The following is a 14,683-nucleotide window of genomic DNA, read 5'->3' as shown; positions in this document are numbered from 1 at the left end:
ATTTCTTGCTTCTGCCACAAATTCCCCCAGCTGTGAGCCTTCCAACCTTCTAAGTATTTCTTTATATGTGGTTCAGAGTTCTGGGACCAGCCCCTGAGCCTGCTTGGTCAGGTATTCTGTGTTGTTGTTGGCGGAGCTCTCTGCTATACGTCTACCTGTTCCGCCATCTTGTTTGTTCTCTATATACTTTATTTTTTAAGTTGAAAAAAGAATGTTTTGAGCTAAATACAGAAATAGGGAGGGAATTTCAAAATAAAATGAATCAGGAATGTGTTTCATAGAAAATTTTTTATAGTCACTAACATGTCAAATCTTCATATGGGTTTAATTTTCCAATTTTAAGTTTTTAATGATTTAAAGTAAAGTTGTAATTTGAAGGAAGTAATTAATTTTAGTAAGTCACTCTAATTTCATTTGTGTTTTGAATGTCTTCCCCAAGTAGCATTTCTGACATTTACAACCACTTGGATTAATTGAGTTGGAGTAAAAATTTAAATTTAATAAGTCAAAATTCAAATAAATTCCGCTGAGTAGTTCCTTGGAGAATACCAAAAGCACCATCCTATCATGTGGCTCTCAGTATATGCAAACTTAAAATTTTACTAGATCTTGATAAAATTTTGATCTGATAAGTTTTCAATGTGGAACATACAAAAAATTCTCACTTGACCTTTAACATGATGGTGTCATACATTTCATATCAATATGTTATTATAACAAATAATTGTATAAATATTTTATACATGACTTTCACAGGCCTACCAAATTTAGTAATAATTCCTTTTTTTGGTTATTTTAAAAAAGCCCAAAACATAGAGCAAGAAGTTTTCTAGGTGCTTCTGATGCTGGCAGACTATGTACACAATTTTATTCTATGTGAAATTAAATCTAACTTGTTGTAGTGTAGTGGTTACGAATCGGGCTGCAAAGCTGAAGGTCAGCAGTTCAAAACTACCAGCTGCTTTGTGGGAGAAAGAAGAGGCTTTCTGCTCCCGTAAAGATTTACAGCCTTGGAAGCCCTGTACAGGGTCGCTATGAGTCGGAACCGACTCCACGGCACATAACAACAACAACATCGTTGTTGTTAGGCGCCATCAAGTAGTTTCTGACTAATGGTGACTGCGCACAGCTGGATGAAACACTGCCCAATCCTGCACCATCCTCTCCATTGTTCTGTTTGGGCCCTCTGCCGTTGCGACTGTGGCAGTCCATCTCCTTGGGGGTCATCCTCTTTCTCAGTGAGTCTCCACTTTACCGAGCATGATGCTCTTCTCTAATGAGAGACGAACTCCTGCCATCCTCACTTATAACGAGCATTCTGGGTGTACTTCCTCCAATACAGATTTGTTTGTTCTGCTGGTAGTCCATGGTGCTTTCGGTATTCTTTACCAACACTATAATTCAATATATAATATAATAATAATTCAAATAATTCAAAACATTGATTCCTCTCTAGTCTTCCTTATTCATTATCCAATTTTCACTTGCATACTGTTGATGTTGTTGTTACTAAGTGCCGTCGAGTCGGTTCTGACCCATAGAGACCTTGTATAGGGTTTCCGAGGAGGGGCTGGTGAGCTTGAACCACCGACCTTGTGGTTCAAACCAACTTTCCAGTCCAGCACCACACCAGAACTCCATATACATATTGTTGTTGTTGTTGTTATGTGCTGTGGAGTCGGTTCCGACTCATAGCAACCCTGTACAGGGTTTCCGAGGGTGTAAATCTTTAAGGGAGCAGAAAGCCTCATCTTTCTCCCGCAGAACAGCTGGTAGTTTCGAACTGCTGACCTTAAAGATTCGCAGCATGATTCGTAACCACTACGCTACCAGAGACCTTATTAGGCGATTAAAAATACCATGCTTGGGTCAGGTGCACCTTAGTCCTCAAAGTGACATCTTGAACACTTTAAAGACGTCTTTTACAGCAGAATTGCCTAATGCAATATGATCTTTCATTTCTTAACTGCTATTTCCCTGAGTGTTGATTGTGAATCCAAGCAAAATGAAGACTTTGACAACTTCAGTCTTTTCTCCATTTGTCATGAAATTATGATTTGGTCCAGTTGTGAAGATTTTTGTTTTCTTTACATTGAGGTACAATCCATATGGAAAACTGTAGTCTTTTATTTTCATCACTAGTATTTCAAGTCCTCTTCATTTCCAGCAAGCAAGGTTGTTTCATTTGCCTAATGCAGGTTGATAGTGAGTCTTCCTCTAATCCTGATGGCACATTCTTCTTCACACAAACTGAATAAGTATGGTAAAAGGATACAACCCTCATGTGCATCTTTCCTGAATTCAAGCCATTCAATATCTCCTTGTTCTGATCTAACAACTACCTCTTAGTCTACAAAGAAGTTCCTGATGAGAACAATAAAGGACTCTAGAACACCCATTCTTCGCAATGTTGTCTATAGTTTGTTATGATCCACACAGTCGAATGCCTTTGCATAATCAATAAAGCACAAACAAACATCTTTTTGTTATTCTCTGCTTTCATCCAGGATCCATATGATGTCATCAGTGATATCCCTCAAGTTCTCTTCTGAATCTAGCTTGAAATTTTGGCAGCTCTCTCTGCTGCAAGCATTTTGAACTATCTTCAGAACAAATTTACTTGCATGGGATATTTATGATATTGTTGGGTGATTTATACATTCTGTTGGGTCACCTTTTATAATCATTTTTAGGAATTCCTTCTCAGGCATTTCCAAAGCCTGCCCATCTTCTAGTATGGAGTGTAGATCTACTTCCAGTTCATTTGCCTCAGTCACTTTATCTCGTTTCTGGCCATGTGCAGATATGGTCATCTGCTTCTGTTTTTTGGGTATCTTCAGGGGTTATCTGTGGTCTTAATACTTAGATGGGTATGTATTTTGGTATTTTTTATGCTTTCTGAATGCCTCCAGGTAGATGGGATCAGGGAATGGGCTTCCATTTTCACTCTTCTTTCATTGTCTCTATGGTTCTGCCAGGCGTCTATGTCCGCTCCAATCCTTTCCTCGAGTGGTCTCACCCAAGATGGCAGCTCCTGGAGCAGCCGAGCGTCCCGGACTAGAAAGCAATAGATTTCTTGCTTCTGACACAAATTCCCCCAGCTGTGATCCTTCCAACTTTCTAAGTATTCCTTTATATGTGGTTCAGAAATCTGGGACCAGCCCCTGAGCCTGCTTGGTTGGGTATTCTGTGTTGTTGTTGGCAGGGCTCCTTTACTGCACTTCCACCCGATCCACCATCTTGTTTGTTCCTCCTCCACTTCATTTTTGATTGCTTACAATTTTCCTAGAGTCATACTTTGTGCATTCCAAATTCTGATTATTAATGGATATTTCCAGCTCTTTCATCTTATTTTGAGTTATGCCCATCAGCAAATGAAGGTCATGAAAGCTTTGCTCCACTCACGTCATTAAGTTGAACTCTACTTTGAGGAGGCAGCTCTTCCCTAGTCATATTTTGAGTGCCTTCCAACCTGAGCAGCTCATCTTTGGGCACAGTATTTGACATTTTTCTGCTACTATTCACAAGGTTTTCAGTTCTTAACCATTCAGAAGTAGTTTGCTTCTCCTTCTTCCTAGTCTGTCTTGGTCTGGAAACTCTGTTGCCACCTATTTATTCACCATGGGTGGCCCTGCTGTATCTAAAATACCGGTGCATAGCTTCCTACTTCATCACAACACACAAACCACCACAGTAAGACACTGACAACAGATTAAGGTGGCTCTGTGGCAATATTCTATTTAACTGATTTGAGGAGAATTAAGTGCCGGAATCATGCTTGTTCTTTTTTTTTTTTTTTTTTTTAATGAAATAGAGAAAATCTGAATTATGGAAGCCAAATTTGACAAGTACAGTGATACAGTGTGTGTTGTTTACAAGTTTTTTGATAATGAGCAGATTGCATTTCCAGACAGCAGTAAGCTAATAGAACTGATTAGCTTACTGTTGCTGTGCAGCTGATAGTCGATTTATTATTTGCTATATGAAATACGATTATACTCATTAATATCAATGCTTATGGAAATGATTTTATGTGTGTGATTGTGTATCCAGCACCAATTTGAAATGGCAAATCAAATAGAATAAGCATTGGACTGCTAACCACAAGGTCAGAGGTTCAAACCCCACCAGCAGCTACTCTTGGAAACCCTATATAGGATCTCTATGTGTCAGAGCCCACTTGATGGTACTTAACAACAACAGCTATCAAAGCTGGGGGCTATTTTAGTACAGCTTCATTTTCTTTTTTGCTCATCAAGTAGATTTTCAATCACTTTGATAACTTCTGCACCAGTCAATACTATTAAAGCTTTAACCCATCTATAGCCCTTTCCAGATATTACTCTATGATGTTATCACGGGGGTCATGTTGACCCTGTTGTCGTTAAGTGCCATCAAGTCAGATCCAACTCATAGCAACCCTGGATAGGATTTCCGAGGAGCAGCTGGTGAATTTGAACGCAGACTTTGCAGTTCAAACTGACCTTGCAGTCCAGCACATTATCCCATAGTGTCACACCAGGACTACATGTTGACCCTACTGGTGACCATTTAGAGACGTGAAGGTGAAAGCAACAGTGACCTTACCTTTTAGTAGGGGACCCAACATAGGAAACTATAAAAATATTAGGAAGAATGGAATAAGTTCCATTGAATGTTATGAAGAAATTGTTGGATGTATGCACAAGTTGGAGATCTGACTGTGGGGGAGTCTAGGGAAGGGTCTTAGAGGAGGTCCATTTTTAGGCCTCTTTTAAGGGAGGGGATGACTTGGATGGTGGTGTGTGGATGAGATGAGTAGGCACAGTGAGTTTAATGGCTCCAAGTGGGGCATCACAATAGCGCCTTGGGTTCACATTTATGGTTTATGAGGGAGAGTCTCACCTACTACCTATAGGATCAGACTATAATTGCTTGTTAGGGTTTCTGAGACTGTAAATCTTTATGGGAGCAGACAGCATCATCTTTCTCCCTCAGAGTCGCTGGTGGGTTTGAACCATCGACCTTGCACTTAGCAGTCCAATCTTAGTCCATTGTGCCACCAGGAACTCCTTATGAAGGATATTAGGGGAGAAAAATGGGACAGTTAGGTGAAGTTAGGTCATATTGTGTAGGGCTTTAAAAGAGGTAAGATGAATTTTTTTTCTTTAGTCTACAAGGAGTCATTGCTCATTCTTGAGATGGTAGTTTCATCAGAGCAGTGCCTTAGAACATTACTTTAATGCACTGGAAGGTTGGGTTGAAAAGAAAGTTTCTGATTCATTTCTTCCTGTTTAAGCTTGCTTCCTTACATACTGCATCCTTTTGTGGCCAAGGCATGCATTACAAGCAAGGTCAACATGGTCACTGCGAGCTATATTACACCACCACTTAAAGAACTGCAAAAGAGGTAGGTTTCAATCTTTCTTTGCCAAGTCAGTGGCTCCATGACGTTAGTTCTATTCATAGCCAACTGTTCCTTCTTCCTTCATCTGTGGTAGTGTGGAAGATGCCGGCATCACAGTCATTGGTGAATTAGGACTGGATCCAGGCCTTGATCATATGTTGGCAATGGAAACCATAGATAAAGCTAAAGAAGTTGGAGCCACGGTGAGCCCAGTTTATACCCAAAGGTCCACTCGGGAAAAATATGAAATGGTCCCGGCTATTGTATATATGAAATGATCTTTCTGTAAATTTGCTTAAAGATGATGTCGTATTCCAACTCACACTTTGACTAGAAATATCAGGTAAAATTCTGTAACTGCTAAACTATTTATGGTAAAACAGTTTGTAAGTGTTTGGCAGTAATCACTATTTAGTAAAATAAATGTTTTTAGAATATTTTGTTTTAATAAAAATTTTAAGTTCTCTTGGAAATTCTGTAGTAAGATATGAATCATAAAAGTGAGCATAATTGTTTGAAATCTCATTACTCTGTTGGTATACAAAGTATCTTTTACATATGAGAAGAAATTATTGGATATGATACGTTTGATGAATCAGATGAATATTTTGATTTCTGTGAAATTTTATAATTTGAGTCCAAATATCAGTAGGAATTAATCAAGCAGAATTGACTTAATAGTTGGATTTTAACTGAAAAAAAAAAAGTTTGTCTGAATCTCTAGAAGCTTTGAATAAATACATACATATTCATGTAATATATATGTATATATTAATTTGCATCTTAATCAAATGGTTCAGGGGGATGGGGGAGCTTAAAAAGAGTCATTGAAAAATTTATCTTTCGGTTCCATTTTTTTCCATAACTTTTTGAGGTTCCTGCTAAAGTAGATACCTACTCCATGGCACCTCACAACAATAACAACAACAACAACAACAACAACTTATATGTGGAGATAGTTTTGAAGGTCTTAGTAAATGTAAGAGAGGGAAAACTAGCATGATTGGTTCCTATCATGGTATCACAATTAATCTCCCTAACACTGATTCTTTAATTTACAGATTGAATCTTATGTTTCCTACTGTGGTGGACTTCCAGCCCCTGAACATTCAGACAACCCTTTGAGATACAAATTTAGCTGGAGTCCTACGGGCGTTCTGATGAACATCATGCAGCCTGCCACCTATCTGCTTAAAGGAAAGGTGAAAGAGTATCATTCAAGCTCTAGAGATACAAAGGCTAGAACGCTTTGTCTCTGATACCCAGGCCCTTGACGATGCAGCTGGGAGAGAAAGCTGGTCATGTCATTCTGTGGTGTTTGATATTTATTTTGTAGCTAATAAGTGATTCTTAGGTGCCCTGCTGGCACAATAGATAAGTGCTCAGCTGCTAACTGACAAGCGGCTGTTCAAATCCACCAGTGGCCCCATGGGAGGAAAAAAAACCTGGTGACCTCTTTCTGAAATGATTACAGCCTAGAAAAAATGCTTTGGGGACGTTTGGGTCCTATAGTGTCACTGGTGTGCTACAGCATCAGCACTGGACTTTGAACTATAAGGTCGGCAGTTCAAACCCACCAGCTGCTCCTCAGAAACCCCATACAGGGTCGCTATGAGTCAGAATGCTCGACGACACTTAACAATTACAAGATAGTGTCACTATGAGTTGGAATTGATTTGATGGTAAACAACAACAGGTAGCTTAATAGGTACCTACCCAATAACTCTCTACCTCCACAGCATGATATGAGCACAGCTTTCTTTCCCAGCCGTGTCATCGACATTCCCCACATCCCTTCTCTTGTATTCTTTTGCTCAGTCTGGCCATGCAAGTACTTCATGATTAGCAGTTAACCAAAAGGTAGGGGTCTGAACTGATCAGCTACTCAGTGGGAGAAAAAACCTGACAATCTGTTCCTATGAAAACATTCAGCTTTGGAAACTCTGAGGAAGCACTGCTGTGACTCGGAATCCACTTACTGGCACACGGCAGCTGCAGCAGAGAACAAGGGGTGGTCTTGGGTGAGGTCACTGGGTCACCTGGGGTATAGGATTTAGAGTCATTCCCTCTCACGGTGATTAGTCCTATGTCTTTAAAAGGAGAGTCTAGCAATCATAATGCCGAGTCTCAGTGTATCTGTGAATTGGAATACGAGAGGGCTTCAAAAAGTTCGTGGAAAAACTGGAATTAAAAGGTAATGGAATTTCCCCATAAACTTTTTTGAAGGCTCCTCATGTATGTCAGGTACAAAGGAGTGAAGTGAAAGGATTTAAGACAGAAGGGGAATGTTCCTATCAGACGTATGATTTAGAGATTGCCTTCAACCTTGGCAGCACATTGGAATCTGCAGGGAAGTGTAAAAGTACCGGTGCATGCGCTCCGGCTCCAGAGAGGTTTTTGATTGGCTTGGGTTTTTTTTCTGGGTTTTAGAATTGTGAAAACTCCCCAGGTAACTTTAACAGGCAGTTGAGTTTGAGAACTGCCGAGTAAGAGTCCTACAGCTACCCTGAACATACCTCTAAGCACACTGGGCACTTCATGTTGTTTCTGGGAAGATGCGGTTCCCTGTTTCAGCATATAAAAAAGGACCCCTCGGTTCTGGTCCAAGAGCTGCGTCCCCCTCAGTATCACCGAAGGCCACAAAATTATAAAGGTCCTCTGGGCTCCCATGGCCTCTCATGTGATGCGAACCTGATGTTTCATCTTTTCTCTAATGTAACTCATGAAGGTTTGGACCAGACTCATGGTCCTTTCACGCAGCACACATGCTTTCACATGCCACAGTCTGGCTCCTGTTTCATCTTCTTTGAACCTTTTGTAGTTTTGAAAAGAGACCCAACCCGTGTTCAGTATGAAGTAACATGTGCATGCAGGGAAAATTCTTCCTTCAATCTGGGAAAGACACTTGTTTTCAGGAGACTATAAAAATGAAAAAGGTGATAATAATAAAAGGGTGAACAGAGTGTAACTCATCCAACAGAAAGAGCAAGGGATTTGCTGCTAGCAGGTCTGGTGTTGGGTCCAGCTCTGCCATTAATGGCAGGGTGGCAGAAGAACAGTCATTTAACCTGTGTGAACCTGGTGCTCCTTGTCTATGTGGACAATGACATCAGCCTTGCAGGGTTCTCATAGCGTAGCTCAATGAGGTCACTTCGATTACAACCTGCTTAATGTTGGGTGCATCATCAGCTTCCAGCAAATATTAGCTACAGGCAGACATTAATGGTGGCAAGGCCTCAGGAAAAGCAAGAGGTTCTTTTCAGGCATCACAAGCTGTGTTTGTTGAATCTGAAGTTCTTCCCTTTTATCCTGAACTCCTTTTGTAACAGGAGTGCTTTTTTGCATCTCCCTGACTTTGTGGAGGACACCGAGAGAAAGCCTGATGCTTTGCTTGGCTTTGCTAGAATGATACGTTTTTCAAGGTCCTGTTCGAGTTTTCTCTCTTGAATGGAGCCTTTCCTGGCCACTCCAGCCCCCACTCACCATACTTTTCTCTGCACTCCCACGCTTTGATTGTCTGTGTCTAAGCAGTTTCTGCGTTCTCTATTATTCACTCAGTAATTTAAGTGCATCAGTTTGTCTCCCAAGCCAGATTTTGAAACTTCTTAAAAACTCTCTTGTGTTCTTGTCTCTCCATCCTGTTTGCCTTTGTGATCCTGACCATGAAGCAAGGTTTCAGTAATTCACAGAATCAGGGCTGGGGTGTGTGTGTGTGCCTCTGGCTTCTGCTTTAAGCAGACATCTAAAACTTCTAGCAATAGGTTTGACCAATGAATTAGGATGTGCTTCAGGGTCCAGTACCCTTGCAGTGATTTCCAAATATTGGTACTAGTTCTAAGGAGCCCTGTGGCACAGTGTGTAAAGCACTCAGCTGCTAATTAGAATGGTTCAAACCCACCAGTTGCTTCATGGTAGAAAGACGAGGTTGTCTTCTTTCATAATTATATTGTTGTTGTTGCTGGTAAGTGCCGTTGAGTTGGTTCTGACCCATAGTGATCCTGTATAGGGTTTCCAAGGAGCGACTGGTGAACTTGAACCACCAACCTTGTGGTTCTCACTGACTTTACAGTCTAATGCATTAGCCCACAGGGCCACACCAAAAGTCCTTCTTGATGATATCCAGCTTTGGAAATCCTACTCTAGTCGAGGGGGATTGATTGCTATGAGTCAGAACCTACTCAACAGCAGCGGGTTTGGTCTGGTTGGTACTATGTCTAACTTCTAACTTCACAACTGATTTATAACAAGTCTAAGTTCTCTTCCACATCTTTGAATAAATGCTTTGGTCTTCTCTCGGGTCTTTCCATGCTGTTAGTGACAGTGTTCTTCACTACATGGGTGGCGTGTAATAGTGCGTGGCAGAGCCTCAGTCACCTGGCATCTCCTTCAGCTTCCTTCCTCAGACCCCTCAACTAAACAGACTATCTAAGTAAGCATGCCAAGGCAGTGGTCTCTGCAAACACAGCTTCAAGATACGCTTCCTAGCCTCCGCCCCCTCAACTGCACTCCCTACCCCTTCTTTCAAGAAAACCAAGAGTTGCCACTGCTCTCCCAGTTCCTGAAGCCATTAGTAATGCAATTTTTAGGTGCACAATTAGGAATAAAATGCAATTTTCAGGTACATCGCTTCTGTCACTGTTTTTACCAGGTGTTATTGAGTCTACTCTCGACTCATAGCGACTCCATGTAACAGAGTAGAACTGTCCTATAGGGTTTTGTAGGCTGTAGTGGAGTCCTGGTGTGGCGCTGTGGGTTAATGCACCAGACTGCAAAGGTCGGCTGTTCAAGTTCACCAGCTGCTCCTCGGAAACCCTATACAGGGTAGTATGGGTCAGAACTGAGTCAACGGCACTTCACAACCACAACAGTGTTTATGGGAACAGATCCCAGGTCTTTCTGTCCTGCAGTTCCTGGATGGATTCCATATAGTGGGAAGTGTGATGTAGAGGAAGGAGCACAGCCATTGGAATCAGATAAACCTGGATTTAAATCTGCCTCCAGGTGACTCTCAGCCTCCGCTCTGCTCTGTAAAATCAGTTACTGACTGGATTCAAGGTGATGTATATAAGACATTCTTACCACATGGAGGTGGATGAATGTGTATATACTTCCTATGTTGAATTTCTTCTTGTTTAACTATAAAAACTTATTGAGATCAGTTTGAATATTGATTCTAAAATAGGTGACAGTAATTCTCAGCTCTTGGGAGACATAAATGGGGGTGGTGGGGTTGTGGGGAGTTGCCCATTAGAGCAAACTACAACAACAATGAATATGAAGCAAGAATTCTGCTGGGAGTAGGTCTTGGAGGTCGGTGAGAAAAAACAAAAATATATGTTTTCTGCAAAATACATTAAATATGTCTTCCAGTTATTGTCGAAGTCACTAGTAAAGTGTTAAGCAGGACAAGGCTAATACTGGATCCTGTGGTCTTCCACTCAGAAATACCAGTCAGAGTTGCTATCATATGAGAATGGGTATTACTCTGTTACCATCAGATGATAGTGATATTAAGTAGTTTGGGGGTCAGTTGCTTACCCAGGAGTCAGTCTCTACCTTCAGCTCCCATTCCCTTATTCTCTGTATAAAAAGCTCATGCTAGATTTATGGAGCCGCTGAGTGATTTCCAGTTGGTGAAGTACCGGAATACTGTGATATTTATTGAAAATGTCTCTCAAAAAAGTTCTTGGCTTCCAAACAAGCAAATACAATGTTAGCATCATAGGTATAAAAGTGAGGTGAGTATGGGAACCATGAAGGTCAACATTTGCCTTTTTAGTGTATTAAAATAATAATAATAGAATCCTGACCGAAGGAATTGGCTTTCAAGAAACAGTGCAGAATTTTTCTCCCTGGAGATGTTTACTGTTCAGTCTAGAAGAGCTTCACAAGAAAACTAAGTGAAAGGCCTCCTCCCTCCCTTCAGATTCTCCAGGACTTTAGACGGTGCTGGGAGCCATGTAAAGGGGTCTTTTCCATGGAAAGGATATCGCCAGACCTGACTTTGCCTTCAGTGTAGTCCTTCCTTCTCCTTCAGATTTGAGCCAGATAGAAGTCAGTTTCTGTTCTCTCTCCCAACTGAGGCATATATGGAATCCACCCACCTAACAACCTCTAAGAATCATTGTGTTTAGCTCAAGATTTTTTCAGGGAAGTCACTCAAGTCAATTGTAAGGTGCCACATGTGGTCTTGTTTGGTGCAGCTTTAGAAATGGTTTCCAGGGGTGCTGTTTTTGTGTCCGGTCAATTCCAACTCAAAGCCACCCTGTAGGGCAGGGCAGAATTGCCCCATCAGGTTTCCAAGACTGCCACATCCTTTCCTCCTCAGAGCAGACCCGGCCAGGTTTCTAGCCCTGATTTTATAACTCCAGGGTGTTTTACATTATATCAGAAACCACACCAACCTAGAGAAATTTTAATTCTTTAACTAGAATCATATGTGTGTATGATGGAAGGAGGGATAGAGGGATGTAGAGAAGATGAATCAATAAAGCTGGGGAATCAGTGGTTAACTTCTCACCAGCAGTAAGATCAGGATAATACTCATTTGTGTGTTCATGGAGATGTCCTTGTGAGGGGAGATCCCCCACTGTCTGCAACATCTTTTCTGTAGGTGTCCTAGTCTAAGCTGTGAGCAACTTAACCATTTGTCTAGCACAGTTCCTGAAACTTGGCTGACATTGGTAAAGGATTTTCAGTCAATGAGATAGGAATTATATCTTATTCATTAATCTCTTAAGCATTCTACCATTATGTAAACTCTAGTCTGATATGACGTTGTATAGTAAGCCCTGGACCTCAAGGTTGGTTTGAACTGCAAAGTCAATAGTTCAAACTCACCAGCTGCTCCTTGGAAACGGTATACAACGTTCCTATGAGTTGGAACTGACTTGATGGTACTTTACAACTACAACCAGCACTTAGTAGTGCTCAATAAATGCTAGTTATGTGACTGAAATGTACAGGCCTGCTGCCTGATGCAGGGTAAAGAAGGAGACAGGCGTTAAAGAAAAGCACCATGAAGACATTTTCATTGCTATTGATAGGCGGTAAAGAAAAAGAAGAGCAGAAAACCACGTAAATAAAGTATCTGCTGCTTTTAGCTTATTATATACAAAATAAATGAAGGCAACAACAACCGGGACACAATTCAGTTCCATTTCATCCAGAAGCAAGAAAAAAAATGCATAACTGTTTTCCAAACAGGGTCACGTTTATAGGTACAGGGGTTAGCAGTCTGGCATACCTTTTTGGGGAGCCCAATTCCATTCATAACACCCACGTGTGCTGTCTCACGGCTCTTCAGGTTGTGAACGTTGCAGGAGGCGTCTCCTTTCTCGATGCTGTAACGTCCATGGATTATTTCCCAGGACTAAATTTGGAAGGCTACCCTAACAGAGACAGTACAAAATACGCTGAGATTTATGGTATTTCATCTGCTCACACTTTGTTGCGGGGAACACTGAGATACAAGGTAAGTAGTCGTAGTTTTGATCGATTATATTGCCTGTTTGAATGTAAGTGATGTGTACACTGGGTTTAAATCCAAATTCTCTTGATTGAATGTATTAGAGACACAAAAGGACAAGCAAAAAGGGATCTATTGACTGATGAGGAGTAGGTGCCAGGTGAACAGGTAGTTTTGGGTTTATCAGGATTTGAGAACAAATTAGCTCAGAAGAAAGAGGCCTGGGTGCAGTGGTAAGAACTTGGCTGTTTTGTGAAAGATGCAGAGGTTTGAAGCCAACAGCCACTCCATGGGAGAAAGATGAGGCCTTCTACTTGGGTGGAGATTTGCAGCTTAGAAACCCTATGGGACAGTTCCATTCTGGCCTATAGAGTTTCTCTGAGTCATAAGTAACTCAGTGCAGTGCACATGGGCTTTACCAGGTTTAGTTTCTCTTCACCTCTTGGTTTTGCCTTCCCATAATGACTTGAGTCTCAGGTCTTTTATGTTCAAGCCCTGTAGGAATACAAAAGTACATTCCCGGTAGCTAAAAATAACGTTTTTGTTCTACTAGCTGGACTGATTTCTGAAGTCAGAGGGATACAGTGTGCTGACTGGCTTTATGTTCTATGACTCTAGAGCTACAAGGTAGAGTCCGCATTATTGGGAACACGTATGTTGGGGCTTGGTTAGAGGACCAGGCCACGTGGGAGGGCCTTCTCCAGAGCAAACCTGGAATTTTGTTTCTACAAATGAAGAGTAGATTCTAGGAGCATAAATTACAACTGACCATGCATATTTGTAGTCCTGGTGTAGTGCTGTAGGATAAGCAAGGTCAGCAGTTCAAAGCCACCAGTGGCTCCTCGGAAACCCTCTAAAGGGTCACTGAGTCAGAACTGACTCGAAGGAATGTAACAACAACAAGAAGAATGCACATTTTTCAGTCACAGAGGAATCGTAAATATGACCAGATCAAGATAAACAGCATACCAAAAAAAAAACCAGCATATAACTGGGTTTATGGGATATCCTCTGGTAGCGTAGTAGTTATGAATCTGGCTACTAATCTCATGGTCGGTCAGCAGTTTGAAACTACGAGCTGTTCCAAGGGAGAAAGATGAAGCTTTCTGCTCCCATAAAGATTTACAGCCTTGTAAACCCTGTACAGGGTCGCTATGAGTCGGAACCGACTCCACGACACATCACAACAACAACAACATGGGATTTCCTGGCTAGGACCAAAGTGAGGATTTGACTTGGTGTGCCATTCAGATCCATTAGTTGCCTGCTTTCTGGAAGATGTAAGGCACACCGGCCTATTTGTGTAAACCCTTCAATTCCTCTGCTTTTCCCTTCCTCTTATCTTTCTACTGAACTCTCTGCCCCCAGATATCTCCATCAGTCTTTTTTATTACCTTCAGGGCTTTGTTCTTGATGAGGTTCCTCCACTGCCATGTTATTAAAAATATGAAGCTGTTGTTGTTGTTGGCTACCGTCAAGTTGGTCCTCGACTCATGTAAACCATGTGCATGACGGGATGAAACACTATCTGGTCCTGCATCACCCCTGGGATGAATTGCAGGCAAGACTACAGAGATCCACAGGTTTTTCATTGACTGATTTTCAGCAGACCACCGGCTCTTTCTTCCCAGACCCTCGTTTTAACCCTCCTCTTTCTCGTCTCTTCTTCCCCCAACACCTCCCCATTTGTTCACAGAACATACTGCTCCGATTTCATCCATTGTTCAGAATCCATCCCTGTAGACATTTGTGCAGAACCCATTCCTGTAGATAGAATCCATTCCTGTAGACATTTGTGCAGAACCCATTCCTGCAGACAGAATCCATTC

The 14,683-nt window shown here is 41.4% G+C and overlaps 1 protein-coding gene across 1 annotated transcript in view; it reads left to right on the top strand.

Moving 5' to 3' along the window:
- Positions 1-14,683, top strand: part of AASS (aminoadipate-semialdehyde synthase) — a 75,127-nt gene that overhangs the window by 50,332 nt on the left and 10,112 nt on the right. The window contains exons 16-19 of the mRNA XM_006859323.1: positions 5,279-5,389; positions 5,481-5,589; positions 6,448-6,588; positions 12,693-12,860. Coding sequence (XP_006859385.1) covers positions 5,279-5,389; positions 5,481-5,589; positions 6,448-6,588; positions 12,693-12,860 — 529 coding nt within the window. The remainder of the gene's footprint in view (positions 1-5,278; positions 5,390-5,480; positions 5,590-6,447; positions 6,589-12,692; positions 12,861-14,683) is intronic.

Source organism: Chrysochloris asiatica, unplaced genomic scaffold (assembly GCF_000296735.1).
Source record: "Chrysochloris asiatica unplaced genomic scaffold, ChrAsi1.0 scaffold00032, whole genome shotgun sequence".
In the NCBI taxonomy this organism is placed as follows: domain Eukaryota; kingdom Metazoa; phylum Chordata; class Mammalia; order Afrosoricida; family Chrysochloridae; genus Chrysochloris; species Chrysochloris asiatica.
Note: the sequence above shows the minus strand (reverse complement) of the source record. Positions and strands in the feature narration are given on the sequence as shown.